At 38.7% G+C, this 27,453-nt stretch overlaps 2 protein-coding genes across 14 annotated transcripts in view; one reads left to right on the forward strand and one right to left on the reverse strand.

The window, feature by feature from the left end:
- Positions 1 to 1,054: 1,054 nt before the first annotated feature.
- Positions 1,055 to 10,025, reverse strand: LOC101741716 (kanadaptin). Of its 3 annotated transcripts, none has more exons than XM_004925919.5 (10): positions 9,521 to 10,025; positions 9,217 to 9,349; positions 8,290 to 8,482; positions 7,539 to 7,716; positions 6,672 to 6,843; positions 6,040 to 6,188; positions 5,050 to 5,219; positions 3,686 to 3,865; positions 2,056 to 2,204; positions 1,055 to 1,442 (listed from the first exon to the last, which is right to left on the reverse strand). In XM_004925919.5, the coding sequence occupies exons 1-10, from the start codon at positions 9,783 to 9,785 to the stop codon at positions 1,076 to 1,078; spliced, it is 1,956 nt and encodes a 651-aa protein (XP_004925976.1). In that variant the 5' UTR covers positions 9,786 to 10,025; the 3' UTR covers positions 1,055 to 1,075. The 3 variants fall into 3 exon arrangements, with proteins under 3 accessions (XP_004925976.1, XP_012545687.1, XP_021203522.1); XM_012690233.4 differs by having other exon boundaries at positions 3,683 to 3,865; XM_021347847.3 differs by having other exon boundaries at positions 3,650 to 3,865.
- A 586-nt stretch (positions 10,026 to 10,611) lies between these two features.
- LOC101746620 (mitogen-activated protein kinase-binding protein 1) overlaps positions 10,612 to 27,453 on the forward strand; it is a 116,604-nt gene continuing 99,762 nt past the window's right edge. For 10 of the 11 annotated variants that reach the window (XM_038019488.2, XM_062675408.1, XM_038019489.2 and 7 more), the window contains exons 1-2: positions 10,612 to 10,753; positions 23,331 to 23,884. In XM_038019488.2, the coding sequence (XP_037875416.1) occupies positions 23,744 to 23,884 (141 nt within the window). In that variant the 5' untranslated portion in view covers positions 10,612 to 10,753; positions 23,331 to 23,743. Of the gene's footprint in view, positions 10,754 to 11,857; positions 11,931 to 23,330; positions 23,885 to 27,453 lie in introns of all 11 variants that reach the window. The other variant, XM_062675404.1, reaches the window with a different exon arrangement.

Consider the following 27,453-nt stretch of genomic DNA (forward strand, 5'->3'; position numbering starts at 1 on the left):
GTTCGAAACGGAACGTTTCGTTTCTCGTCAACTTCTCATGTTGTCAAAACGCCAATATAGATCAATTTGTTTCCGGCCATAAGTTACTTGAACATTTAACCACCTCGAAAATCGAACCATAATTTTATTCTGATTCAAAATCAAGTTTTCAAAAGTTTAAGGAAGTACAGTAAGAACAAAAACTAGTAGAAATTTCTAGAATATACAATGTTAATTCTGTTCGCAATCACGAAAATTGTAATGATACAGCTTGGAGCCAGGTAGAGAGATTAAAATGTCGAGAGCCTTAAGAGAGAGGCAAGCTCAAAACAATATAATTGTAAAGAAGATATTTAATGACCAAACAGTTATGGTATGAACAGAAGTGGGTGTTTTTTTTTGCATAGATGGTGCCAAGTGGTTACCGGAGCCTATAGACATCTACAACGTAAATGCCACCACCTATCTTGAAACAGGAGTTCTAACGTTTCAAAATAGTTACAACGGCTGCTCCACCCTTCAAACCATTAGTGCTCCACGGTAGATACCTATAGTGTAGGGTGTAGACGAAGCGGTATTAGAAGGCGTCGGCCTCAGCACTTTCGATGAACGAACCTGTTACATTTTGACGTTGCTCTTACTGGAGACACTAGAATAATGACTGCACACGGGCGCTATACGAGTTAAAGACGTCTTTGGGTATGAATAGTTTCTTTAAGGGGGCACCTACTGAACTCCCATTCACGGAAAGTTTATTTTTATGCATGATAATGCACGCTCACGTGTTGCAGCCGTGGTTGTCAATTACATTCGAAACATTGAAATTGTAAATGAATGTTATTGAACAACCAGCGAGCTCAAGACCCAAGTCCCATAGAGCATGAATGGAGACAAGTATGGAAGAGAAAAATAATCTAAGCTAATTTATAAAATATATTAAAGAAGGAAAAATGTTTTTAACTTTCGCAGTTATATACAGCATAAAGTTTATTATTTATCGGACTACTTTATAGACTATTTTGGGCGGTGTACTTCGAACAGACGTCGTCAATAAGACAAAATGAAAAACAAAACATTTTTAATAATTTATTCTTAATTATTCCTCCATGATTTCATTACAATCTCGAGTACTGTAATAATCGTCTGGTATCACGTATCCATCGGGAGGCCTCATCGGACCGAACGTTCTGGGTCTCTCGTCTCCCTCTCTCTTACTGACATCACCATCGTCGTCTTTGTCATTAACACGAGCGCCCTCCACGCTAGATTCAGCTTCAATGATACCAGCTTTCGAAGCACTTTCGAATTTAGTAGAATTTTCGGTATTATTTTTTTTGTTATGATCTGTACTTTCATTCTTCTCCTCTTCATCCGATTCCACCTCCTCAACGAATTCTCCGTCGTCCTGCTTCGATGGTACGGAAACCTTGGGTCGTATCCGGGTGTCTTCTTTTAGACGTATCCTGAAAATAACACGACTGTATGAATGACACAGTAGCGTAGGTTCGATTCTCTTAACGGGCGAACTTTCGAGTGACAAAGAAAATTGTTTACTCTTATATGTAGTTATATGTAGGTTCTTAACTTAAAATTTTTGTAAAATTCAAATTAAATTTCTACTAATCCACGATTAGAATTTTTTTGTTAGTTCTTTTAGAAATAAGAGATACAAAACAAAAACAAAAAAAAAAGAAAACGCGAAAAATACATGACTTGAACACAATAAATTGAAGTTAAAAACATATATTTAAATGTATGTAAGTACATCAGTATCCGGTCCTTACAGTACAGAGAACCCTCATTTTTGAGCCCGGGTGTCACTTGTCGAAAGTAATTTATTTATTATCAATAATAGAGGCCACAATAGACAATAAGTTTTGATCTCTTTCTTCTCCTCTTCGGATTTGGTCCGAATCTTATTGTCCCGAACTTGTAAATAAGCAAACTCATCTTGGAAGTTTAAAGGTAATAGTTATCGCGATTCATGCATCTGTCAAATATATTGCGTACTATGACAGCTCTGACAGCTTCTAAAGTCATGTATGCGATTTAAAAAAAATGGGTGTTTCTGCTCACCTCTTCCCGTAGACAACGCTGTTACTCCCGACTTTGACGGCCATCTTTGTTTCCTGTTTCGCGACAAGGGGCGGGAGGTGTGCGGGGCGTGCCAGCTCCGCCAGCCGTTGCGTCTTCGACAGATCCTTACGCAGCTTCTGTATGTTCATCTGAAAGAAAAACACATATTACATTCTGTTAGTGGTGGTAGGACTTTTTGTGAGTCCGCACGGGTAGGTACCACCACCCTGCCTATTTCTGCCGTCAAGCAGTAATACGTTTCGGTTTGAAGGGGCAACCGTTGTAATTATACTGAGACCTTAGAACATATATCTCAAGATGGGTGGCAGCATTTACGTTGTAGATGTCTATGGACTCCAGTAACCACTTAACAACAGGTGGACTATGAGCTCGTCCACCCATCTATGCAAGAAAAAATAAAAATAAAAACATATAGTACAGTGTTATACGATTTAAAGTAATGGGGGAGTACGTGGGACGAAGTTGTGTATATTGTTTTATTTTCTTAAATTCGTGCTTCAGTAGATTTAAACGTATCATGACGGTAGTTTGTTAACTGTTTATCTTCTGTGATGTGCAGCTTAGCTTATGCGCTACATTCGGCGGCAGATAGGATACAAATGGCGTAGAATGATCCACTATAAGCTCTTTTTGAGAAGAAATGATGACGACCTTCAATATTGAGAAAACCGAAGCGACGAGGAGCTTCCTTGTAAGTGCACAAGTGTGGGAACATGTAATAAAGTCGCCGGACATGGCTTGTCAGGTTTCTTTAAAAACTCCATCAAAAAAAACTTTATTACATTTTATTTCGTAATTTTTCATTTAATTATAGTCTCATTTCGCGTAACGTTTCTCATGAGAATACGTATTTAATAAATAAAGGGGTTTATAAGGTCGAACCTGGCAACAATGCCGTCCGCAAGAAGTCAATATTGCCATATTTAAAAAAAAATAGATTAAGCCTAATTCCTGTCATGAATATCCATACCTTCGTAATGAAACAAAGCCGTTGAACGTAACTTCTCGGGATCCTCCAAAAAGTCCACTGAAAAAATCTCAGTAAACGACCACCATTTTACTGAGATTATATTTTATCATATATCATCTCATCTCATTTCATTTAATTTCATCCCAGTTGATTAATGTCTCAAATTCTTCATTTCATTTCCCTCCATATTATCATCTATACTAATATGTAAATCTACAGTGGTTTTTACGGATGTTCCGTTATAACTACTAAACCGTGCATCCGATTGACTTGAAACTTGGTATTCATGTAGAGAATACATGTACTTAATGGATAGACTAATATTTATATGAGTGTTGGACTCCCTACACCAGATGCCGGAGCGTTAATGATGAGAATATTTATGGGGATGAGAAATAATAATGTTAATTTTAAATGCCCAGCGAAGCGGACGGGTACAGCTAGTTTTTCATAAAAATATCCTATACTATATCATCTCATCTCGTTTCAATTCATTTCATTTCATGCCATGCCATGTTTTATATTAATCAGCTTCATTTCATTTCATAATATCATTTATCATAAAAAAATAAATATAAAATATTAAGCTGTATGGTGTGATACCCTTTGCCTTTCCATTTGGAAAAATAAAACTACTACTTTCGTCTGGGATATCTCCGCCTTCTGCGCCATGGTGCCGTGCTTGAGGGTGCTCATGTAGTGGTCGAGCGCGTCCGCGTCGCCGCTGGGCTGCAGACCCGCCTTCAGCTCGGCCCTCAGCCGCGCCAGCGACTTCTCCTCGGCCGCCAGCTTGCGCTCCAGCTCCTCGACCTTGCTGAGCTGTTCCAACAAACGAATATAGTCCTTGTGCTTTCGATTTAGGGATGCCGATTTAAAAAAAAATTGGTGAAAGGAGTATGAAAGGACATGGGCCACTCTCCATACATTGCATGGCCCACTAAACGAAGTTCAAGGACAGTCATGAAATTAAGTTTAAATAACAGACTATATATCCCTTTTATTATAAACAAATTAAAATAAATATTGTTCATGGGGATACAGAGATATTTAAAAAATAAGATAAGAATTTTAGGTTATCATATGATTTTGCTGCCAATACACTGACACTTTAACATCACCATCAGCTTAAATATTATTTATATTACTATACTTTATGACACAGACCTAATTCTAAATATTCTTAAATATAATAAGCAGGTATAATAATATCCAGGTAGGCAGGCAGGCAGGTAAAATAATATAAGTGTGCAAAAACGAGTGATCAGATGTAAAACGTCAATAAACATCGTAGTTTTTTTTTTAATTAAGCTCAATAATTATTCGTCCATGTCATGATTTATTCTACGGATTTAAAAGTATAAAAATAGATTTTTGTTTAGATATAATATTTTATATGAATTTTAAAATCCATTAATTAAATATGTTAATATATTTTGCTAGTTTTTTGCAATATAATATTTTTTCTAAGAAGATTTAATGTGAATTGTTTAAAATATAAATATATTTTACCTATGGCAACTCCTTCAATATTATCAATGTAGCTTAGTCAAGCTAATTTCTTTTAATTTATGATTTTAATTATCCCACCATTAAAATACCCTTAAATTTTACAATAACTATTTAAAAAATAAAATGTGTTTTCTATAGATATTTCATTAATGTCCTTGAGAGCACAAGTAGCTGGGCCGAAAATGGCCCATGTCCTTTCCCACACTTATAGAAAATATGGAGGAGTGCAGAATTTTAATATTTTTTTTGAAATTATGCTTTTATAATACAATAAATCAATAAATAAAAAATATTACACACACTACCATATATTTGACACACACATAATCTTTGTTTGATGTCAATTCTCAAACTTTTGTTATTGTTTTACGCATTTACGTTGTAGATGTCTATGGGCTCCATTAACCGCTTAACACTAGGTGGGCTGTGAGCTCGTCCACCCATATAAACAATAATAAATTGCCGGGCACTGTACTCCAGTGAACGCAACTCACCAAGTCATCATAGGTGAGCGGCTTCTCATTCTTGAGTTCGGCGGCTCCGAGCCTCTCCATCCGGATGCGGCGCTTCGTCTCTACGTGCCCGGTGCGGTCCAGGAACGTGTCCTCGTCCGAGTCGTAGTAGTCGTCCGCGCTCCAGTCGCGCTGCTTGCGCCGGCGCGACTCTAGTGTCAATCAACAAACGCCATATGTACATACGTTGTTTAGAGCGAGAGAAGAGAGAGAGGGAGAGAAAGAGAGAGAGGGGGGGGAGAAAGAGAGATAGAGAGGGGGAGAGACAGGGAGAGAGAGAGAGATAGAGAGGGGGAGAGACAGGGAGAGAGAGAGAGAGAGGGGAGAGAGAGAGAGAGGGGAGAGAGAGAGAGAGGGGGAGAGACAGGGAGAGAAAGAGAGGGAGAAAGGTCTTCTCGGTCGATCTCTTCCAGATAACCGTATAATTTAGAAAAGTTCTGGCAAATATATACATACAATATATAAATATATACCGTTTACATATAATATAAAATAAACTATAATACTATTTGATTTATATACCAATATACGTGGTAAGCTTACGAAAGACCGTTGTTTACAAAAACAAAGACAACAAGTAATGGCGCTGGTCATCACATCGAAACGAAAACCGCGACGTGTGACGTCATATGGGGGCTGATCGTTGCTCTTTCCCCATAGAGATAAAAGAAAAGATCCCTCCACTCTCTGAAGGATCTAGTTTTCGACGTAATCTGATTTTTATTACACGATGTTATTCCTTCACCGTGGAACTCGTTCGTGATCATATCCCAAGCATGTAATTCATCAGACAAATTTGTGTAAGCCTGCGGGATTCGAACCCCGGCGCAGTCGGGTCGCTCGCTACGAATGCACCGGAGGTCTTATCCTTTAGACCACGACGACATCGACCATGATAAAGTGATGCTTTTATGGGTTCCCCAGCGCGCCGCAACATCAGTACTGCACGCTGCAAGCGCCTGGTCCAGTTACCATGTTTCGCCTGGCGCAGCAGTCCAGCCCTGTCGAGGATCCTGCAGGCCTCCAGCGCACACGCCACTACGGCCTCCTTCTTCTTCCCTCGGTGGATCACTTCGGCCATCACCGGTCTACCGTGGGGATCGTCCATTGGGAGTTCCACTCTGAAACAGGGTATTTTTAATTTTTATTTGCACTTGGAATCTTCCGGCTGTTAAATGGTTACTGGTGGCGAGAATCGTCAATTGCGTCAATTAGTATATAGCATAATATACATATAAGCAAAATTGTACTTAAATGATTTTGGTAGAACGCTGGGTTTTTATAATTTTAAACATGAAAATGATAAACAGGTTAATAAAAACAATCGAATAATGTTATAGTCTTTTTTTTTGCTTAGATTTAGCTAACGATCCAGCTGGTGTCAAGTGATTACCGGAGCCCATAGACATCTACAACGTAAATGCCTCCATTTATATCGTTGCATGTGTTCTAAGGTCTCATTTTTTACAGTACAAAGGCTGCCTCAACCTTCAAACCGAAACGCATTACTGCTTCACGGCAGAAATAGGCAGGGCGGTGGTACCTACGCGCGGACTCACAAGACGTCCTACCACCAATAAAGTTGCACTATTCTGGGCACTTACCGGCATATATACTGGCCGATTCCTCTCTCCTCGCAGTCATAGTTCAGCTCATGACCCTCGCGCTCGAAGTAGCCTCGTAGCGTCTTCTTTGGGTCATCGAGGTATAGCTCCTCGTTTGCTGTAGCAGCATACGGATTTTCGACCAGGTCTGGTTCTTCATCAGCGTCTTCGCCTGTTGAAGATAATTCGACGAAACTTAGGTTTAATTAATTTTTATAACATACAATATAAAAAGGTCAGCCCTATTGCATTATTGCAAATAATATTTAGTATTGTGACTGGTAAAAATTTGGCAGTTCTGACTTTAAGCAAAAGGACTGTTTTATCAAAGACTTCGACGTAATGTCCCAAACCACGTGGCAAAATTTTAGTTGCCACATTAATTAGGTCACATAATCACTTAACACACAGGCACTAAACAAATATAACTTTATAACATATTTCGATAGCAATCAAAGAACATTTTTTAAGGGATTTTATGACCTGGTAATTAAGACCTTTAGGTCAAGTCTTATTTTAATTTTAATGAAAACTTTTTTATACTTAAATTAATTTATGAAATGAATGAGATGAGATGATATGGGATGAAATATAATCTCAGAAAAATGGTGGCCATTTACACAGACTTTTTAGCGGACTTTTTGGAGGATCCTGAGAAGTTACGTTCAGTGACTTTGTTTCATTTTCCCACATTTGTGCACTTTCACAGTTACTAAACAGTTAATAAACCACTGTTATTAAGCATTTATACTTGAAGAAACACTATATAGACAAAATAAAACAAATTACACAACTTTACTCCTCGCGTTCCCGCCAAAGAGTCAAAGAAAATTATAAAAAAAAGGTAATTCTAATATAATAACCTACCCATGCCCCAATCGATACCAAGTTCTTCTTTCCTCTTCTCCTCTTCCAATCGTTCCTTCTCTCTCTGTTCTATCGCCTCCTTGATCATCCTGTCCCGCTCTGCCTTCATTTCCAATGCCTTCTGTTTTATTTCCGTCACTGACAGTTCAGACTCGCCTTCACAGTCAAAGTCGGGGCCCTGGTCGAAAAGTTGAAAATTTCAAATATATGAATACTGTAGTGTTCGGTGGATTTGTAATTATAATCTGTATTTTTACAAAAATATTAATTTAAATAGCTGCATTCAGTATTGTTTTATTCCTGAGTAGTACATAGGAATAAGACAAAAACACAAAACAGATTCATAGAAGATGGACTCTATAAAGAAGAGCTTTAGACTTCCGAATACCAATTCTAATATCGCATAGATCTAGTAGAAATCTAGTAGAAAATCAGTCAGACATCTTATATTTTTTTATTGCTTAGATGAGTTGGAAGAGCTCACAGCCCATCTGGTGTTAAGTGGTTACTGGAGCCCATAGACATCTCCAAAGTAAATGCGCCACCCACCTTGAAATATAAGTTCTAAGGTCTCAAGTATAGTTACAACGGCTGCCCCACCTGTCAAACCGAAACGCATTACTGCTTCACGGCAGAAATAGGCAGGGTGGTACTTACCCGTGCGAACTCACAAGAGGTCCTACCACCAGTAAAAGATAATCTTAAGATAGATATCTATTTAAGATAATCTTGTGTCAGATAAAAAAGTTACCATCACAATATAGTTCCTAGTACTGCTTCCAAATTTGATCTGATGTCCGACTCTCACTCTAGTGTAATGATTGGCTTTAAGACGTTCCTTGTTCAAAAATGTGCCGTGAGTGCTGCCCAAATCATATAAGTACCAACCGCACACGGGCTCCCCTTCTTCCGCGAACGCTTTATATTGTAAAACCGCATGATGCCTGGAAGGTGTTTTATTGTTACTGACTCAATTCAGCAGGATACAAGCAAAGCAGATTTTATGTGTCAAAATTTTTAATTCATCATTACTCATTTCTATCTGAATTGTATTTAAGATAAACAATAACAACATTAATACATAAAAATGTATTGCTATAATTATTATTATGATTTTTTTTATTGCCTTTGTAGGGCATATGAAATGATCAGGAATAGACTCTTGTTGCGAGGAGGTGGTCACGACCCCCAGTTTTGAGGAAACTGAAACAAGAAGAAGAGCATTCCGGCCACCTGTTGGTAAGCGGTTACCGTCGCTCATGCACCAGCAATGCCAAGGGCAGAGCCAAGCCCCTCTCTACCATAAAATAACACTTTAACACCGATATAAATTCACACCACACCCTATTTCAAATGGCAGTAGTGATACTGGTGATAAGGCATGGCATGACCCATGTAGGTACCAACCATGTTTTTGTGCCGCATAGTATAAATGTGTTCCAGCCTGAAAAAAGTGGGAAAACTGTTGTTCTATAGAGCTGAGACTTAGAGCTCCAACATAAAGGTAGGTGATGGAATTTATGTTGTTGGTCTCTATGGGCTCTAGTAAAAACCTAGCCCCATTTGTGTAAGTAATAAAAAAAGGAACTACCTTTTCAAATTCTCATTACAAAACAGACTAGTTAATTTTTTTTTATAATTCCTATCACTGAGGCAAATTCAAAGCTAACCACCATACCTAGAGACCGTAGGATGTGCCATTATGATATCGCAGTTAGTGAATCTCCCAAACACATGATAAGGTTTCCCAGTCAAATCTACTTTATCTGTAATGATGCCAGACTTTATAACTTCGAGTGCGTAGTCCGATCCTGAAATTCATACAATAATCTAAAACTGTTTTCACACACTGATATGACTTTAATGAGTGAGTGTATCCTCATTTAAGAACCGACACCAAAGCAGTATATTTTTTGAAGCAAACTTAAATTTACTCTTGTTAAGGCATATATATTATCTCTTTTGAAAAAACATTTACTCACCATCAGGGCATAATCCTGACCATTTAGGCTCTTTATAAGGTATCGGAATCAAACCTTCTTTCTTGTGGGCCGGCGGCGGTATGGATTCTTTTGAAGTGCTTTCAGTGATACTTTCGGCCGGTGTTTCATCTTTTGGCTCTTCAATTACTTTTTCAGATTCATTTTTAACTTTTTTAGGCAATTTCCCGACACGTCCGAACAAGACAGGCTTTTTAAATTCGATTTTCTCTTCATTCTGCGGACTCGGTGTCTTATTTTCTGCCATTTTAAAATGTAAACTTGAATACTTAATACAGTATATTTAGTTTATGTTACGGAAATGTAACATTTTTCACTTTGCGTTCTGTATTGGTTTATACTATTTAATCTATTTATGTGTTTACCTTCGAACTTTATTTGTATTGAATTATTTACAAGTTTCCATTCATAAAAGTAGTTTCGTACAATGCAAATAATTTGACATCCAATGTCAATAATATATGTCATGTTATTTTATCTGTCACGGTCACAGGTGTATAATTTCAGTCCATGTCTATGGGATTGCTACATTTATAATTTGCAGGTAAAAATAGAAATTCAAGGTTTAGGTTTATTAATTTTAAAATACTTTAACAGTTATTATTCCACAAAAATCGACTATAAAATTATTACAAGTTTTTGAAATGATTAAGTAACTTAGTGTACTCTAATAGTTTCTTTGGCGAAATCAGATATAGCGCTGTTTTGCTTTAATTTGTTTATTCTCAGCAAATAATCATGTTAAAAAAGACACATGAGTTTATTAAGTGAAAATGCAGACGTTCAGTGAAGCCTAAAGAAATTATAGAATCGAACTTTTCCGTTAAACTGAAGAGTATATCAGTTCAGTTGCTCTCACTCAGAACGAATGATTTAAAAGAACAAATTTTAACTCAATCAAATCAATCAATTTAGAATTTCGTGTCGATTGGTAACCGATCAAGCAAAAATTATTTCAGGAACGCGAATTCTTCGAGTTTAAATCACTCGCATAGTTCCACGCGTGTTTATTTATTTGATGTTTTTACGTAAACAAGTGTAAATATCGTGTGAACATTATCAACGTTATTCCATATTGTGGGGACTCGAAACGAGGCAAACAGACAAAGATTAGTTCTTTATTTACGTTTATCGTGCTCTTATCGTAATAATACCTTTGAAAAAATGTGATTCAATACGTCCGGTGTAGTTTTTACAACGTTTACTTTGAGAAAGGTAAGTGAATTACATAAATTAGTGCAAAAAAATTTATAAAAAAAATTAAGATTGAAAAATTTCAATTCCCCAGATAAACATCTTAAATAGTTGAATGGGTGAAAGTATAGGATTATTTAGTCAATACAGCCATTGTTTCGTTTATAATAATTGTGAAATGACGTGTGATTGCCGTTTCTAAGAATCTGAAACTGGTTTGAAATCATTGGACAGGCTGTTTAAAATTCTATTAAACATAAAATTGAAACAAAGCAACATTTCTTGGTGGAAGTAATTGCGATGTGTTTAGAGAATAAAATATATTTTTAGATTCTAAAAACATAGTAATTCTAATTTTAAACTCTGTGATAAATATATCATTTTTGAAATGCAAACTAAAAACCTAAATATTCTTTATTATTAACTCTTGTAAATAATCATAATGCTAAGTTCCAGTGCTTTGGCAGTGTATCTCTGTAGTCACAGCAAACAGATCACTATCTACAAAAAAGTAAAACATTGTAAAAATGATTTTTTTTTAACGTTAACCCATTTATAGCTTATAAAACTGCCCCCAAGTTAACATTCTATTCTGTATTATAACTGCTTGAAACACACAAGAAGCAAGCACAAATACACTCTGTTCTAATTATTTTACAGGGTCTGATCTGAACTCAAATTTGGAACACATAGTACATTGGTTGTAGTCACTGACCACAAAAACAACAAGGCATTCAATACAGTTTAAAAACATGACAGATTAAACATAACCTAGCTTAAGCATTAGAATTATTTCTAGAAATGCCAATAAATTATACACTACAACACAGTAAACTCGGAGTTAAATTTCGTTTTCTAAGCTAATTCAGAACCACTATTAAATGACCTATAGATATATTACAGTAATGAATAAAAATAGAGGTAAATTTTCTTAAATAGGTTTTAATGAAAATTATATTATGCACTTCTGTAAGTTTGGAACGCCAAAGAAGTTTTAACGCAAAAAAACATATTCAACATTTAAATTGAATAAATGTATATTGCATTATGTGCACCCATTAAAATCATGTCATCGTTACTGCAAATATACAAGAATAAATCTTAAAATTAACTTTATCCTCACAGGACAAGCTCCAAAGTCGTCTGATTCATTTCAAGAGCCTACGTCATATGCTTGATAAGATTCAATGTAATCTATGTATATAAGATTGTTATCCATTCTAATTATTTGTTTATCTGTCAATGTTGAGTACTGCTGTTAGACCAATGTATTGGTACTCATATCTATTAGTCAAGTGTGTAGTATATTTGTGTGTGTGTGTGCTAAGCCTCAGCTCCCGAACTATGGATAACAGCTGTCAAGACATTTTTATACTTACACAGCAGTGCAATAGGGAACACATTTCTATGATTTAATCTCAGGCACATGTCTTTAATTTTTTTTTCTTAAATAGTCAATATATGTTTCATCAGTCACAAGCTAGGACTATTATTACTAGGTACATATTTTCTTATGTGTACCGAAAACAGGACCGTATTGTGCTCAGGCCAGTTCGCAGGTGTATTCGTCCTGTAGAAATTTGACTTGAAACAAGCATTTGTACTGGTTTGAAAGATGGGATAGCGGTAATACAATAGAGACTTGTTGTTCACGGTGTTTCCTGAGTGCTGTCCTTCTTCAAGCAAGGCTACTATTGGCTGTGCCCCGGGCATTGCTCATTTACATGAGCGACGGTAACCACTTACCATTAGGTGGGTTTACCATATGATTGTCCTTACCCGTCTAGTGCAATAAAAAGAAGACAGTCTCTCGTCAATTAACGAGACCTGGACTTGGAACTCCTGTAGATTGCTTCCCACCATATTCTAGGAGCTTCTCATGTGATGGCAACGAAAACAATGATATTCACTAAAATATCTACATATTTCATTAATTCACGTAGACCGACATTATGGTGCTTATACGTCATAATCCGGCCCTACGTCAAATCGTACAACTTTCCGACGAAGCCCTAACTCTATTATTTCCTGTTCGTAATCAGCTTAAGCCACTTTCGTAAGCTCAGAGAGTGTATGTTTTGGAAGAGGTCATTTTTCATTCAGCTTTCACGTTTACCGAAATTGCGTAATGACAAACATGACATTTGAGTAATTCTCAAATTGAATTTGACTGATTATTTCATCCCGATTCTGCAAGAAAAGGCAGTAGCAAATAAACCGCATTTACAGCTGATGTGAACTACCCTTAATACGGATAGGTTGTCTATATTCAATTTCCGATACCGACACGTCTATAGACTCGTATGTGCAAATATTATTTCAAACGAGTTTGGATATTTGGAGCAGAAGATTGTGACACGAAATATAAAGAAAGATTGGAGGATCGGGAACGTATAGTCCAATATAATTGAAGACATGACTGGATGAAGGGGATATGATACAATTTGTTAATTTTGAGAAAACGGGCTACAAACTTATGTTACTTGTACTTTTTCTTCGTACAAAACTCCTTCGTCACATGCAATTTCTAAAAATCGGCATTAAACCCGGAGTTTTAAGGTCTAATATGGTTTATAGGCACATAACACCTTCATTCAATGTAAAAACTCAAAAATCCTAAAAATGGTACTTAATCCACTTATGTCTTCAATTATCAGACGATTTGATTCAATATTTCCAGTAAAGATGCCGATGTATACCTGCCGTGCTTTGCTATGGCGAAATAGACCTAATTGTTAATCTATACAGTGTATTATTGCAATTTAAAACCTATTCTTATTTATCACTAGTCCGCCTTGTTTCAAGGCTGTATTCATCGACTCCTTAGCCCACTGAGCTTCTCGCCGTGTTTTCTCAGTGGGTCGCGATTCCGATCCGGTCGTAGATTCAGCGAAGCACTGCTCTTGCTAGGGCTAGTGTTAGCAAACTCTCTCAGGTTGAGCACGTGAGCTCACCTACCGGTCCGGGTGTAGCTAAAATAGCCTCTTAAGGGTACCAGTGAATAGGTAGGGAAAAAAAGGATCGTTTTGTCGTCCAATGATTACCAGTCTATATGGCATCGGTCAACGGGCATTGGTCGCTCTGATGAAACAACAAGGGTTGCTTAGTTCGGCTTTTAAGACGAATAAGAACATTTAATTCCAACAGAACCTACAATGATATAAATACGATTTCTCAGCGGCAACTGCTTTAAGCGCAGCTCGATTCGCAGAAAAATTACATTCTCTGATATAGGTGCCTACAATTTGCTCGAACTAGAACCTAAGAATAAATGCTAAGGTAATTTGGTTAAACTATATCATTGTATTTGATTAAACTTCTACATATCACCCCAGAGTCTCAACACGTGACTTACAGTGTGCTTAGTGCCAGTTTTTTAACGTTCTCGTAAAAGTTAGCTCATATTTGTATGGAATGGGATCGTTTGCCTACGTTTGCCTGCTATGGGCGCTGTTCCAATTGCATACAAAATTGGGCTAACTTTTACGCTATCGAGAACGTTAAAAAACTCGCACTAAGCACACAGGTCCGACTAGTCAATATACATGTTAAGAAAACAAGGTGTCTTTTAGTGCCGCATTTCGAATGTCTGGATTTGGATTATAATTGTTACCTCACTTAAGGAAATTAGCATTCAATCTTTGAATAAGCGATCAGAATTTCAAAGCGACGCATCTCCCATATGATTCTCGAGTAAAACACGCTAGTCATTTTAAAAGTCTTCGTAACATATTACGGAAGCGGTTGTTGCGCAATTTCTTACGTTTATCTCATTGTTAGAAGTTCGACGAAGCATTAAAACAATGCGAATGTATGTAAAGTAAGTAACTTGTACTGTATGTACAATAAGTTGTTTACTATTAGCGGATACCGAATAAATAGCGTTTTAGCGTATTTTTTTTATTGCTTAGATGGGTGGACGAGCTCACAGGCCACCTGGTTTAAGTGGTTACTGGAGCCCATAGACATCCACATCGCAAATGCGCCACCCACCTTGAGATACAAGGTCTCAAGTATAGTTACAACGGCTGCTCCATCCTTCAAACCGAAACGCATTACTGCTTCACGGCAGAAATAGGTATTCCTTCTTCGCATTGCCCGCTGAGTTTCTCGCCGGATCTTCTCAGTGGATCGCGTTTCCGATCCGGTGGTAGATTCTACGAAGCACGGCTCTTGCTAGGGTTCGTGTTAGCAACGTCGTCAGGTTTGAGCTCCGTGAGCTCACCTACTAGTTAAGGTTACGCACTCTAGACCATCAGCTTAGGTGGAAAAAAAATTCTTCGCATCAAGCCAAACGTTCGGTTAAAACGAACCATTTCAAATGTGGCTATTTGCGTAATATGTAATGTATAATAATATTGAGGGTTGAAATACGCCTTTCAGCTCTCAATATGACTATCTAGTATATTTCGCCCCAAATTACGTCTCTAATCAATAGTGCGTTAAAAAAATAGCTGCTTAGCGTGATTGCTCACGTTAGGCAGATGCCTATGCAAAACTGGCTGCCCCTTACTGTCTGTTTGTACAAACTAACTGAAATTATAAACAAACCTGAAAATACATTTAAACGATTCTTATTATCAATTAAATAATACAGTATTAATAAAATGCGACGTGACGTTTTATGTATTTGAATACCGCACAGGATGATGTCGCATTAAAAGCTTACAGCGATGCTTACGACGAAGTTTTACTGGTGGTAGGACCACTTGTGAGTCCGCGCGGGTAGGTACCACCGCCCTGCCTATTTCTGCCGTAATGCGTTTCGGTTTGAAGGTTATAGGGCAGCCATTGGCAGGACTATACTGAAATCTTAGAACTTATATCTCAAGGTGGGTGGCGCAATTACGTTGTAGATGTCTATGGGCTCCAGTAACCACATAACACCAGGTGGGCTGTGACCTCGTCCACCCATCTAAGCAATTAAAAAAAATGCTAGAGCTAGCCATTATACGTTCTGCATCTTAAAATCTGAGCAATACTTGATATAGGTGACCGTTTTTCTAGTGTGGTGACTTTCTGATGAGATTTAAAAAAAGCGATCGGAAATGTATTACGCAGTGCGCTATAAGCACGTAATGTAACTCAAATAATCAGCTGATACGCAGGGGCGATATATGTATAGTTGAACAAATCGCGAACAAACCCCAGCGATAAGAAATCACATTAATCCATTGATCGTCCGTAAAATATTTGAATCTTTTAAAGATGCGAAATGTGCAAAGCAAAAACGTAATTAAATAAACTTTCAAACCGTTATCGCTAATATTTATCTGTCTTTATCTTAATCACAGCGATACGTTAGCCTGTTTTGTTTTATGGAATAATCTATTAACGTACTCCAGAAAATCGCTCAATATCGCACGTAGCACATCGTAACGACTATGGTAGTGGAAAACGAAAATAATTCATCGCATTAAACATTTATAGCCTCGCTTTCCGGTCATTGTTACTGCTTCAACTGCACTGTGTCCTTTTGATTTAATCTTGTAATACTAAAAGATGAATATGAAATGTATCTAAGGAGGACTTGTGGCCTAGTACCTAACTATAATGTACTGCAGACTGCAAGTTTTTTTTTCCTACCTATGCTGATAGTTTTGAGAGGCTATTTCAGCGTAACCTTAACTAGTAGGTGAGCTCAAACCTGACGACGTTGCGAACACGAACCCTAGCAAGAGCCGTGCTTCGCAGAATCTACCACCGGATCGGAAACGCGACCCATTGAGAAGATCCGGCGAGAAACTCAGTGGGCTGTGTCCGTGGGTTAATTTACTCGTGGAGCCCTTCGTTGCAGGCGACGGGTTCGACGAGAACGATGAACGGTGAGACTGCAAGGGTCTCAGCAGAGTACATTCAATGTTGTAGACCGATCTCATTGTATGGATGCGAAGCATGGACGCTTACACAAAAAGAAGAGACAAAACTTCTCGTGACGGAGCGAAAGGTACTGAGGAAAATACTAGGACCAGTTCAGAAAGATGACGGTTCTTGGCACGTCCGGAAAAACAAGGATGTGGAGAGGCTTTTTGCTGAGCCCAATATTCTGGGGGAGATGAAGGCACGGAGGCTCGGGCATGTAATGCGTATGGAGTAGGATCGGGCTGTGAAACGGGTGTACCGGAGGGACGCCGCCCCATAGGGAGGCCCTAGTACCGCTGGTCTGACGCTGTGGAAAGAAATTTACGTGAGCTCAAAGTGTCGAACTGGCAAGGTGTTGCGCAGCGCCGGGATGAATGGCAAAGTTTATTGTCGGAGGCCAAGACCCACTTAGGGGTCATAGCGCCAACGCAGTAGTAGTACGCTCGTCTGCCTACAAGGTCAATAAAGAATAAAAAAACACTGCCCTTTGCCAGTACGTGATCTCCACTCGAGGATCTTTCTGTCCTATCCGCGGACCGATCTTCGCGTTATGGAGCTTGCCCGCTGCGACTTCAGCTGGCTAATCCTACGGACTATGTCAGAAACTAGCAATTTTATCATCATCCGTTAATATTTACCAAGCGATCCGTGACGTATCTTGTACAGCATCCGTCGCAACCGATCATTCGTAACGAGTTCATAACAATAAAACTCAATCCGCGATATACCGTAACGATGATCGGTAATCGATTTTACGTAAAAATTTATAATATCTTTGGTATTATTCTTGGAGTTTACCGTTTTTTTTTTATTATTAATTATTATTATCTCTATGCAGTTTTGGGTTAGTGGGCTTTGTAGCGAGTAACTGAATTTGATCTACGAATGATTTGAATTCGATAAATAGAGGACACATGAAATTTTATTTCACTTTTATTGTGGATACTATTAAGCGATAGGCAGCAGTTTGGCTCTGCTCCTGTCATTGCTGATGTCCATGAGTGATGTTAACCACTCACCATCAGGTTGGCCGTATGCTCGTCTGCCTACACAGATAATAAAAATTAAAATTATTATCGCCACAGGAGTAGAGTTTAAATTACCTAGATCGTCTGATTTGATGTAAACTGTATTCTTAGAGATCATTTCTACTACTTACCAACAGACTCCGAGATTAATTCCTCCCCCTGTACTTCTGCTATAAGGTCACCTTCTTTAATCGAGATTTGAAAAGCATCTATGATAGGCAGTTGTTTCGTTGTGACCTTCGATTTAATTGCGTCCATGATCGACAATATCTACTTAATCATATAGGCCGTAATGGCGATAAAAAATACGATAGAGCTAAAATAAAATCCCGACCGAGAACTTGAATCTGGCTGTACGACAATTGATACTGTGGTGTTTAATAGAGCGTAAAAAAGGTTATTAAGGCTGATTGTCTTTGTCTATTGACTGTCGTGCGTTCGTTACTGTTTTCACAGATTAATTTTCATTCTCCATTGTCCGTTCGTAGCGGTAACAACCTCGATACATTATCCTTTACGACGTGTTTATGTATCGAAGATATGACTTCGAACTGTCGATTGTATTGCGGTATACCGGCTGGTTGATATTACTGCGACATTGGCCGTAAACTGAATAAAACATTACCACAAGTAATTACAGAAATTCGTTCAAATATTTCGGGTATCCTACCTAATCATGGGTGGCATCGAGGGACTGACTGTTAAGCATCGTGATGCGCCCGTCTGAGACCTTTTCTTTTGATTTGTAGCACTTACATATGTCGGTCAGTGGCACAGTGAAGTGCGTAGCTCAGTCTCGTGTCCAAGTCCTCGGAAATTTGATCACTCTATCTTTTTATGGCTCTGACCTATGAATCGTCTTCGATCCAATTTATGGAGGGACGAGGGATGTATGAAAAGAGTGTGGAACGAATCGTTAGATTTGAGTGAGAGAAAACGGTAAGAAAGCGAAAAGAAAATGACAGACAGAATGACAGAGAAAAGGGAGATGGCGAAAACGGTTAAATGAGCAAGACGTAAAAAAGATGTCAATTAATTTTTCATTATTATAATACAGAGGATTTGAGAAAATAACAATGAAAATGCAAAAAAGAATAGTCATATTTTATATGCCACGGTCCCAATTACGCATTATTACTTAGACCTTGTGTGCCAAGGTCGGTGACAGTGCTCAAATTGTAATGTCTATGAGTTCCAGTAATCCCAACACTGGGCCAGCGGCTCCAACACCCGTCCGTGAGTTACAAGTAGGGTCGGAAATAGACACGGCCTTCGGTCACTAAGGAACGCGCAGAACAAACCATAATAACTAAACACGGAATGTCGTTACGCAACACAAAAGGACTCAGTTATGCTCTCAAGTCGCCATGGCCACGAGCCGCGTTTCTCTATACATACATACATATGCATGGTTTTGCACAATGCCAGACGTGCCGTAAAACTTATCTGCATTACGTGGGTAGTTGTGTAAATGTCCACGTTTTAGTGATAGATCTTTAAGTCAAAACTTAGGAAGGTTTATCGGGTTTAATGGTAAACAGGTCTTACATTGGGGCTATTTGTGACCAGTTCAGATGTAAGCTACGCAGATCCAGTTCAGTTCATGCTGGTTACGATTTATTTATTGATGGCATAACCGGAAACGTACGCGTTCGGAAATACGGATCGGTCAAACGTAACGCGTCTCCGATATGATTGCCGATTTTAACCCTTTGACTGCCGCGTAGGTCACCGGTGGCCTACGCGGCGCACTGAAGTAATTTTGTCGATTTCTGTTACTAAGGCGCCTCGATTGTCAAATTCTTTGCTTACCTAACATTGCCTTCTTTTGTTTGTTAATATATGTTTTAGTCTTTTAGGTCACTTAGAAACAGATTCATTCTCAGTATGGTCAGATTCGTCTTTCGTAGAATCTACTAGATATTCCGGCGCCTTAGTAATAGAAATCAACATAATTACCATAAGTACCCTACGCGGCGCACTAGACGCCGCGTAGGGTACCGGCGATCTACATGGCAGTCAAAAGGGCTAAGGCACACACACAAAGCATTATATAAACACGTCTTGCGTGTCGAAGAGCTATACAAAAATACTATGATTGTTAAATAAAGTTGATTGTCGACTTATGACGTCAAATAATTAAAACAACTTCCACAGTTAAATTTCGCGTTTCTTATTGTCATTTTCTCCAATTACCCATTCCAATTTCCAGTGTCCCTTTCGTTATGACGTCTCGGCTAGTGTGTCGGAAGCTTGCAGGCGAAAATGTCAAGAACCAGATAAAGTTTCAACTAAATCGAACGTATGTTGGACATACAAAATATAAGGTCCGCGAAACCTTGACCCAATACGTATGCTGGGGTTTAATTCCGGTCACAGATACCAATTTATCTAATAGCATTCGAGTTCACAAACGCCTTCCACGTAAAAGAACCGTTTTGAATGAAAATCAAACTACAGTGATGTCTTTTAAAAATGAGCGAAAATATAAAAGTATTTTTAATTTAGAAATGAAAACAAAAACCTCAGTAAATTTGGCATTTCGTTCCCGCGAATTTACGTTTACATACAAGCCGTGCAATCATAGGGTTAGCGTCAAGACACCGGTTTAAAGCCACAAAGTTTGGAAGCATTTGAGTTTGGCTCAGTCACAGTGTGGTCTCCAACCAGCCAATGTAACAACAGCTATATCAGTAACGTGTGCAGATATGATGCCACTTCCAATCGCCTTCTCCTCCTCGCGTCGATAATCCTGAATGCTGAGGTTCCTCTCCTGCCTTAATAACTATCTCCTGGATTATCCAGCGCCAGCCCTGTCTATCCTTGGCTGCGCGACTGGCATCGTGGACTGACGTGGACGTGTTGAGAGTAAAGCGTATGAGAGCGTAAAGGTTGGACCAGCGCATTCCAATCGCCCACAGAGATACACTTGCAGCGGCTTTCAATAGCTAATTAAAACAGAACATGTTCGCCACCAACCTTGGTCAAACATTTGACACCGAAGTGCTGATTTTGAAAGTTTGTATCACAATTGGTGAAAGTGATGATACTTATCTCGTGTTTAACGTTTGGGCGTTAATGTTGTCATAGTTTCGTTGTGTGAATTGTGGCGCGCGCAAGGGAATTTATGTCACGGCACGATATACGGTGCACCTTTGTATGAACTTTTACTGGTGGTAGGACCTCTTGTGAGTTCGCACGCGTAGGTACCACCACCCCGACTATTTCTGCCGTGAAGCAGTAACGCGTTTCGGTTTGAAGGGTGGGGTAGCCGTTGTAACTATACTGAGACCTAGAACTTATATCTCAAGGTGGGTGGCGCATTTAGGTTGTAGATGTCTGTGGGCTCCAATAATCACTTAACACCAGGTGGGCTGTGAGCTCGTCCATACATCTAAGCTATAAAAAAACACGGACGTATTCGTTTTCGCGACAAAATTAATTTAAAATTATAGCTGTATTACAGTTTTGTTTTCCGTACCTAATCAATAGTTAGTAAGTAGCCTAAGAGACGAACTACGCTCTGTTTGGTAGGTGAGCTCACTGAGCTCAAGCTGGGAGCATTTGTTGACACTGGTCCTAGCAAAAGCAGTTCTTCTTCAGCTCGGATCGGAGGCATGACCCACTGAGAAGTTCCAGCAAGATCTCAGCGGGCTGCCTATGGAAGACTATACGGCGTAGGAATCCCTCCCGCGACGCAGAAGGTCACTGACAGGTTTTTCTTTATTGCATTACAATGCGCGTGTGCAGAATGGTTTAGTTCTTTTTCTTCAATATGTTTTGTTATGATTATATGTGTCTAAATTCACTGGTACCACAAATCGTCTTCGTTATTTGAAACGGTTCCCTTGCGTTTGTTGCAGCGTTGCACACGCAAAATGACTTGACAAATTACATGGAATTCGACCTCTCTACAATTCACGTTTCAAACCCACGTGCACGGACCGCGAACGAGAACGGCATTCGATACATTTGCAACACAACACTGACCGCATTGATTGATTCGTTAATAATTACTATACGATGCAGTTGACATAGTGAGACAGTAGCTAGAGGCGACCGCGCACAGAACTCGGCGAGATGTAGTTCGGATCGAACGAGAAGAGCTATCTATGGTCGCAGAGCTATTTGTAGTTGTTACAGTGAGATGGTAGCTAGAGGCGATCGCGCACAGAACTCGACGAGATCTAGGTCGGATTGAAAGGGAAGAGCCATGGGTTTTACAGAGCTAAGTACAGTATCTATGGAATTATAGTTTGGGGGTTTTAACGACAAAGGGAAGATCTTCCACCGAGCGGGTGATATTGCTCGGTAGAACGACGGTCCGGATGTTTTTTTTTATGATGGCCTGTTTACTGGTGACCCGGAGGCCTTTCCAGTTTCACAAGGACAGATGGGCGAGCAAGGGCTCAACCAGAAGGGGCGGGATTTGCTAACAGCTACCCGAGCGCCTCCAAGGGATACCTAACAACTCAAGAGTAGCTGCTTCGCGAATGAATCTACTGCCGGATCGGAATCGCGACCCGCTGAGTAGATCCGGCGAGAAACTCAGCGGGCTGATGTTTAGGTTAGGTTGCACGTCGACCTCTTTGTCGAGTTAGACGAGTACGGTTACCGGGGTCTCTACTCCTACTGTCAGAGCGGAAGGCGTCTAATGCAAGGCTTATTGGGTCTGATGGATCCGTAAGGAAGTCCGAATGTTGTTGTTCGAATTTTCCATTTAGGCCTTTCCAATTTCACCAGGAGAAGTGGGCCAGCAAACGCTCAGTCAAGAGGGTTGGGATTCGCTAACAGCGCCTCAGAAGGAGACCTAATAACTCAAGGGCAGGGAAATCACATCATTGCACTTTAAACTAGTTCTTATAGCTAAACGATCACGGCTTTCACATAAGAAATTTACTGAAAAAGATAGGGCGTGCTTAATATCTACCTCTAGGACAGTTTCGGTTATTTTGTTGCATATATTACAGAGCGTGTAAAAAGATTTTTTAAATAATATACTAATGCCTATTAATTCTTATGCTCTTCACCATTTCATAGACATGAACTAATTTGAGCCCCGACTCCTAGTCCTGGTAATAATAATTTCTTTTTTGGTGCAGCTCATTACTTTTTGTCATTCATAAAAACAGAAATACGGCAGTAGCGTATCTTGAATCATCATTCAGCTGATATTGTTTGAGTTTTCCATCCAGTTGAGCACCAGACAAGAAACATCGACACCAGAAAAAGATTACTACCAAGTACCAAGTTTTTTATTTCATTTTATTTTATTAATAAACAGATCGTATTGTTTAAAAATAGTTGCTTTAGGTCATACATTGTTCAGGAAGGAAATTGGAGAACGTGTCTAAAGGATGACATAAGTAATGGCAATGGTATGTTGCTTTTTAAAAGCAAAACAATAACAAGTTTTTTTTTTAAATTAATGTTTCCAAAAGTTACGGCCTATGACGCCTACGTCTAATGTATAAGTTACACGTATAACAAACAATTATTTACGCGGCATAATAATAAACTATTTATGCTAATAATTTATGTTTATTCATTGAAATACCTTCAAAAGCGTATAATGGTGATTATCTCGACGACCTTGAAGATTTGATAATAAATAAAAAATTACGTTATGTTTTCAAATAAAACCTGTTCACGTGCTTTGTCTATGTTATGTTTTTTTGTATTTAATCCATCGTTTGTCTCTTTCGCAGATATGAAGGAGAGCGAGAGGGCCGACAAGCTAGGAATACGAAATGCGAATTTTAGAAATCGAACGACATTTTGGCGCGCTCTCTTCATTACCACGAAAAAATTATAATCTGTGATTGTGCATTTTACAAATGATTAAATAAGATTATGTACCGTTTGTTTTATTAAGTTAGCGTTAAAATAAGTGATTCCGTTCAGTCGATGCTCAAACGCAACACATAAAAATAAAAGTGCTCAAATTCTTTTGTTTCGTAATAACAAAATACGTCCATGACTATACAACGCAGTGAATTGAATTTTGTGATTTCCTCGTGTGCTTAGTGTTTATTCGTGTGCCGCAGTGATTTGATAGAGTATTTCGTTGAGAACAACGCCATCTATTATAAAATAGTGGAAATGTTGTGTATATGACGCGATGGAGGCCGGTTACATACCGGTGAACGTTGGGAATGGCGGCGGGAATGCTCCGCCCCTCGCCGTGGTGGCGCCACCGGTCAACGTCATCCGAGCGCCCGGACTGAAGCGCGGGAAAATGGAAGAAGCTATTTCAGATAGGGTGAGTTTGATGTCGATTTTTTTATCTTTTTTTTTTAATGTCAGAGACGCATTGAACGATTTCGGGAATTATTTGTGTCCATAAAAACTGAACAATCGTGATTAGTGAAAAAATAGAATGAATTTCTAAAATGCTCTTTTTTCGAATTGAATTTTTATTATAAAGAATATGAATTTCTCTTTTCATATGATTAACAGTATTTTCCTGTTTTAATAATATGCGTAATGTTAAACAATTAAATTGAAAATACATCCTTTATTATGAATTATTTTAATTTTGTTTAATTATATTTCTATGAATAGATTGATCAATAAAAAATTGACATTGTGATTCGAATTTTAAATGATAATCGGAAGGAAGTAATTAATGCTTATTTATGTGACAGTTTTGTTTGTCAAAAGAACTCGAAGACTGCCGTATTTTATGTTTTACCAAATTCTTAGAGTCGAATTTTATCTTCGATCTTGAATGCGAAGAGGAATGGTGGAAGGAATGCAGTGGAGAATTGAATCAGGGCGTAAAAACGTTGCATTCTTTGAAACAAACTTAGCGGATAATTGGTGCGTGTCGCGGTGCTATTAAAGTTTTGTTTTCGATGTTCGAAACGCTGGTGGCTTGATGAGCGAGAAGCGCGGTGTTGTCGATTGTCAGTCCAAGCGTCGAAGCCGATTTCTTGATTACGTTAACAAGTTTAAGGACTGAGTTGAATAAATAATAGTTTAAATAAACTAACAAAATACGCTTTTATAGAAAATCCAACTAAAAAATAGAAAATAAATTTTAATAAATTTCAAATCAAAACATCGGACTGTTGATCTTATTCATTGTCTCCACCTTATCCCACTAGGTGGGGTCGGCACAGCTAATTTTTCTCTTCCATTCTCTTCTATCAGTCGTCATCTCAACACTCACTCCTCTCTCTCTCATATCGTCATTCACACGCTCCATCCATGTCTTCTTCGATCGACTTCTTCCCCCTCTACCTTACACTACCATTCCCACAAATCTCCTTGTCACATGTCCATACCACGCTAAAAACATCGACTGTTGATTATAATATTAAATAAAACGCACACTTAATGACAAAGATAAATGTCGCGTATTAAGCGAAGAGTCGCTTAAACCAAATACTCTTTCAGCCCTCGATATAATAACAAACGTTTACATGATGCGATGCCACGTTGCAAACGCATATGACACGAAAATGGCTACTATCTAATACCAATAATTTTATTGTTTTTCGTAAACATACTCTTGCAATCGAATTTGCACGTTTAGTTTTTTTTTTATGGGATTTTATGACCTGGTAACTAAGACTTTTAGGTCATGTCTTATTTTAATTTATATTCTTATTTTTATGAAAATAATCTCAGTAAAATGGTGGTCATTTACTGAGATTTTTTCAGTGGACTTTTTGGAAGATCTCGAGAAGTTCCGTCCAACGGCTTTGTTTTATTTTCCCACATTTGTGCACGTTCACAGATACCAAACAGTTAATAAACCACCGTTACTACACATTTAAACCTGAAGAAACACTAAATAAGCAAAATAAAACAAATCACACAACTTCACTCCTCGCGTTCCCGCCAAAAAGTCTGCACTTTTCGTATAATAATTACAGGATTACCAATAAATAAAAAAAACGACTAAATCTACGAGGTGATCCTAGCGCTTTGAATATGTACATTGAAAATAACTAATATTTTTTATATATGTTTTTTTGTGGTTAGCGTAGAGAGACGACGAGCACACGGCCGAAGAAATGCTGTGTGGTCACCGTCGCTCATAGACAACACCAAGGTCGTGGTCGTAAGCCGCTGACTAATGCTAAAAGAATTTGACAAGAATGAATATTTGAATTGCAATTCGAAATATTCTTACCATAGTACACGCCTACATACCATATGCCACAACATGAATTTCTTGAATCAGTTGAGAAATGAGTTGAAAACTAATATTTGACGGTAGAGATAAATCGGTCGTCAAAAATAAAGATATAGGTGCCGGCCTCAAAATTTACCATTGCAAACCGTGTTAACGGTGAGATAGTCTACCCTTGGGCGACAAATTAAAAAAAAAGCTTAAATTAACTTCGTATCGTATGTCGTATCACTCTTGTCAGAGCGGTCGTGGTCATCATCCAGCATCATTGTTGTGGGCAGATGTTATGCGCTTCACGAGCAATCGCCACTCCTCCCGGTTTGTTGTGAGCCTGGTACACTCATGCAAACAGCCGCCAACTGCCGACTTGATCTGGTCGGTCCATCGCATGGGCACCCTTCCACGCGGTCTGGTGCCTTCTACTTTGCCCTGAACGACAAGGCGCTCTATGGAGTCATCTCCTCGCCGAGAGACATGTCCAAAAAATGATAGTATGCGTCCATGCACGAGCGCTGAAAGACGCTGCTTAATGCCGAGTTCCCGAAGAATGGAGATATTGGTGCGAAGTTCGGTCCATGAAATACCAAGCATTCGTCTCCAGCACCACATCTCCAGAGCATCAACCTTCTTTCTCTCGACCTGCCGCAAAGTCTAAATTAACCTAGTTTATCTTAAAAACACAGGTTCTATAAAAATAGAAAAATTCTTGGAAGCCTTCGTTTGAAGAGCGAACGCCGGGCCTTTCAAGATGTTGCTCATTTGAAGAACGTCTTCAATGTGAAGGGTCTTTGAAACGAAAGAATATCAAAGAATATTTACTTTTTATTAATAAATTTTGTGTTTTGTTTGTCTTTTATTTCGTAGATTAGCCGGCTTGAAACGCCAACTTGTGGAATAGTTGTTCTTAAGATAGGAGACATAATTAGAACCACTTATTACCGACAGAAGCTTTCGTTGGAAATAGATAATGTGACAGCGGGACTGTGAAACCCTAGAATTGTCTAAATAAAAAAGCAGGTGGTTTTGAACGCTTTATAGAGAAATATTAAGGGTTCGGCGAGTAAATTAACCCATAGACACAACCCGCTGAGTTTCTCGCCGAATCTTCTGAGTGGGTCGCGATTCCAGTAGATTCCGCGAAGCACTTCTCTTGTTAGGGCCAGTGTTAGCAACGACCTCAGGTTAGAGCCCCGTGAGCTCACCTACTTGTCAGGTTACGCTGGCGTAACCTTCTAAAGTTACCTACCAGCTTAGATAGGAAACAAAGTTGCCACAGGTACTAAATCTCGTGGCGTGATGATTCAGAGATCCTCTCGGGTCAAAGAATTAAATGTCAAAATGCCAATAAATGATAGAAGAAAATTTCAAATTTCACGACTTCTTGGTTTTTTCTTTTTCTTACATGGATGGATGAGATTACGGCCCCAGGAGTTTAGTGGTTATCGGGGTCCATAGACATCGGCAACGTAAATGCCGCCATCCATCTTGAGACAAGAGTTCTAAAGTCTCTGTTTTAACACTACAAAGGCTTCTCCAATCTTCATCGCTGAAATAGGCAGGGTGGTGGTACTGGCACATGCCAGTAACCATCAGTAAAACAGTTTTCAAGTAAAATTTTTAAACGCGCGAAATAAAGGCGATACAAAAATTAATCGAACTGTTAATTTATACGACTAGTCTGTACTCTG

This window comes from Bombyx mori, chromosome 23, assembly GCF_030269925.1.
Source record: "Bombyx mori chromosome 23, ASM3026992v2".
In the NCBI taxonomy this organism is placed as follows: domain Eukaryota; kingdom Metazoa; phylum Arthropoda; class Insecta; order Lepidoptera; family Bombycidae; genus Bombyx; species Bombyx mori.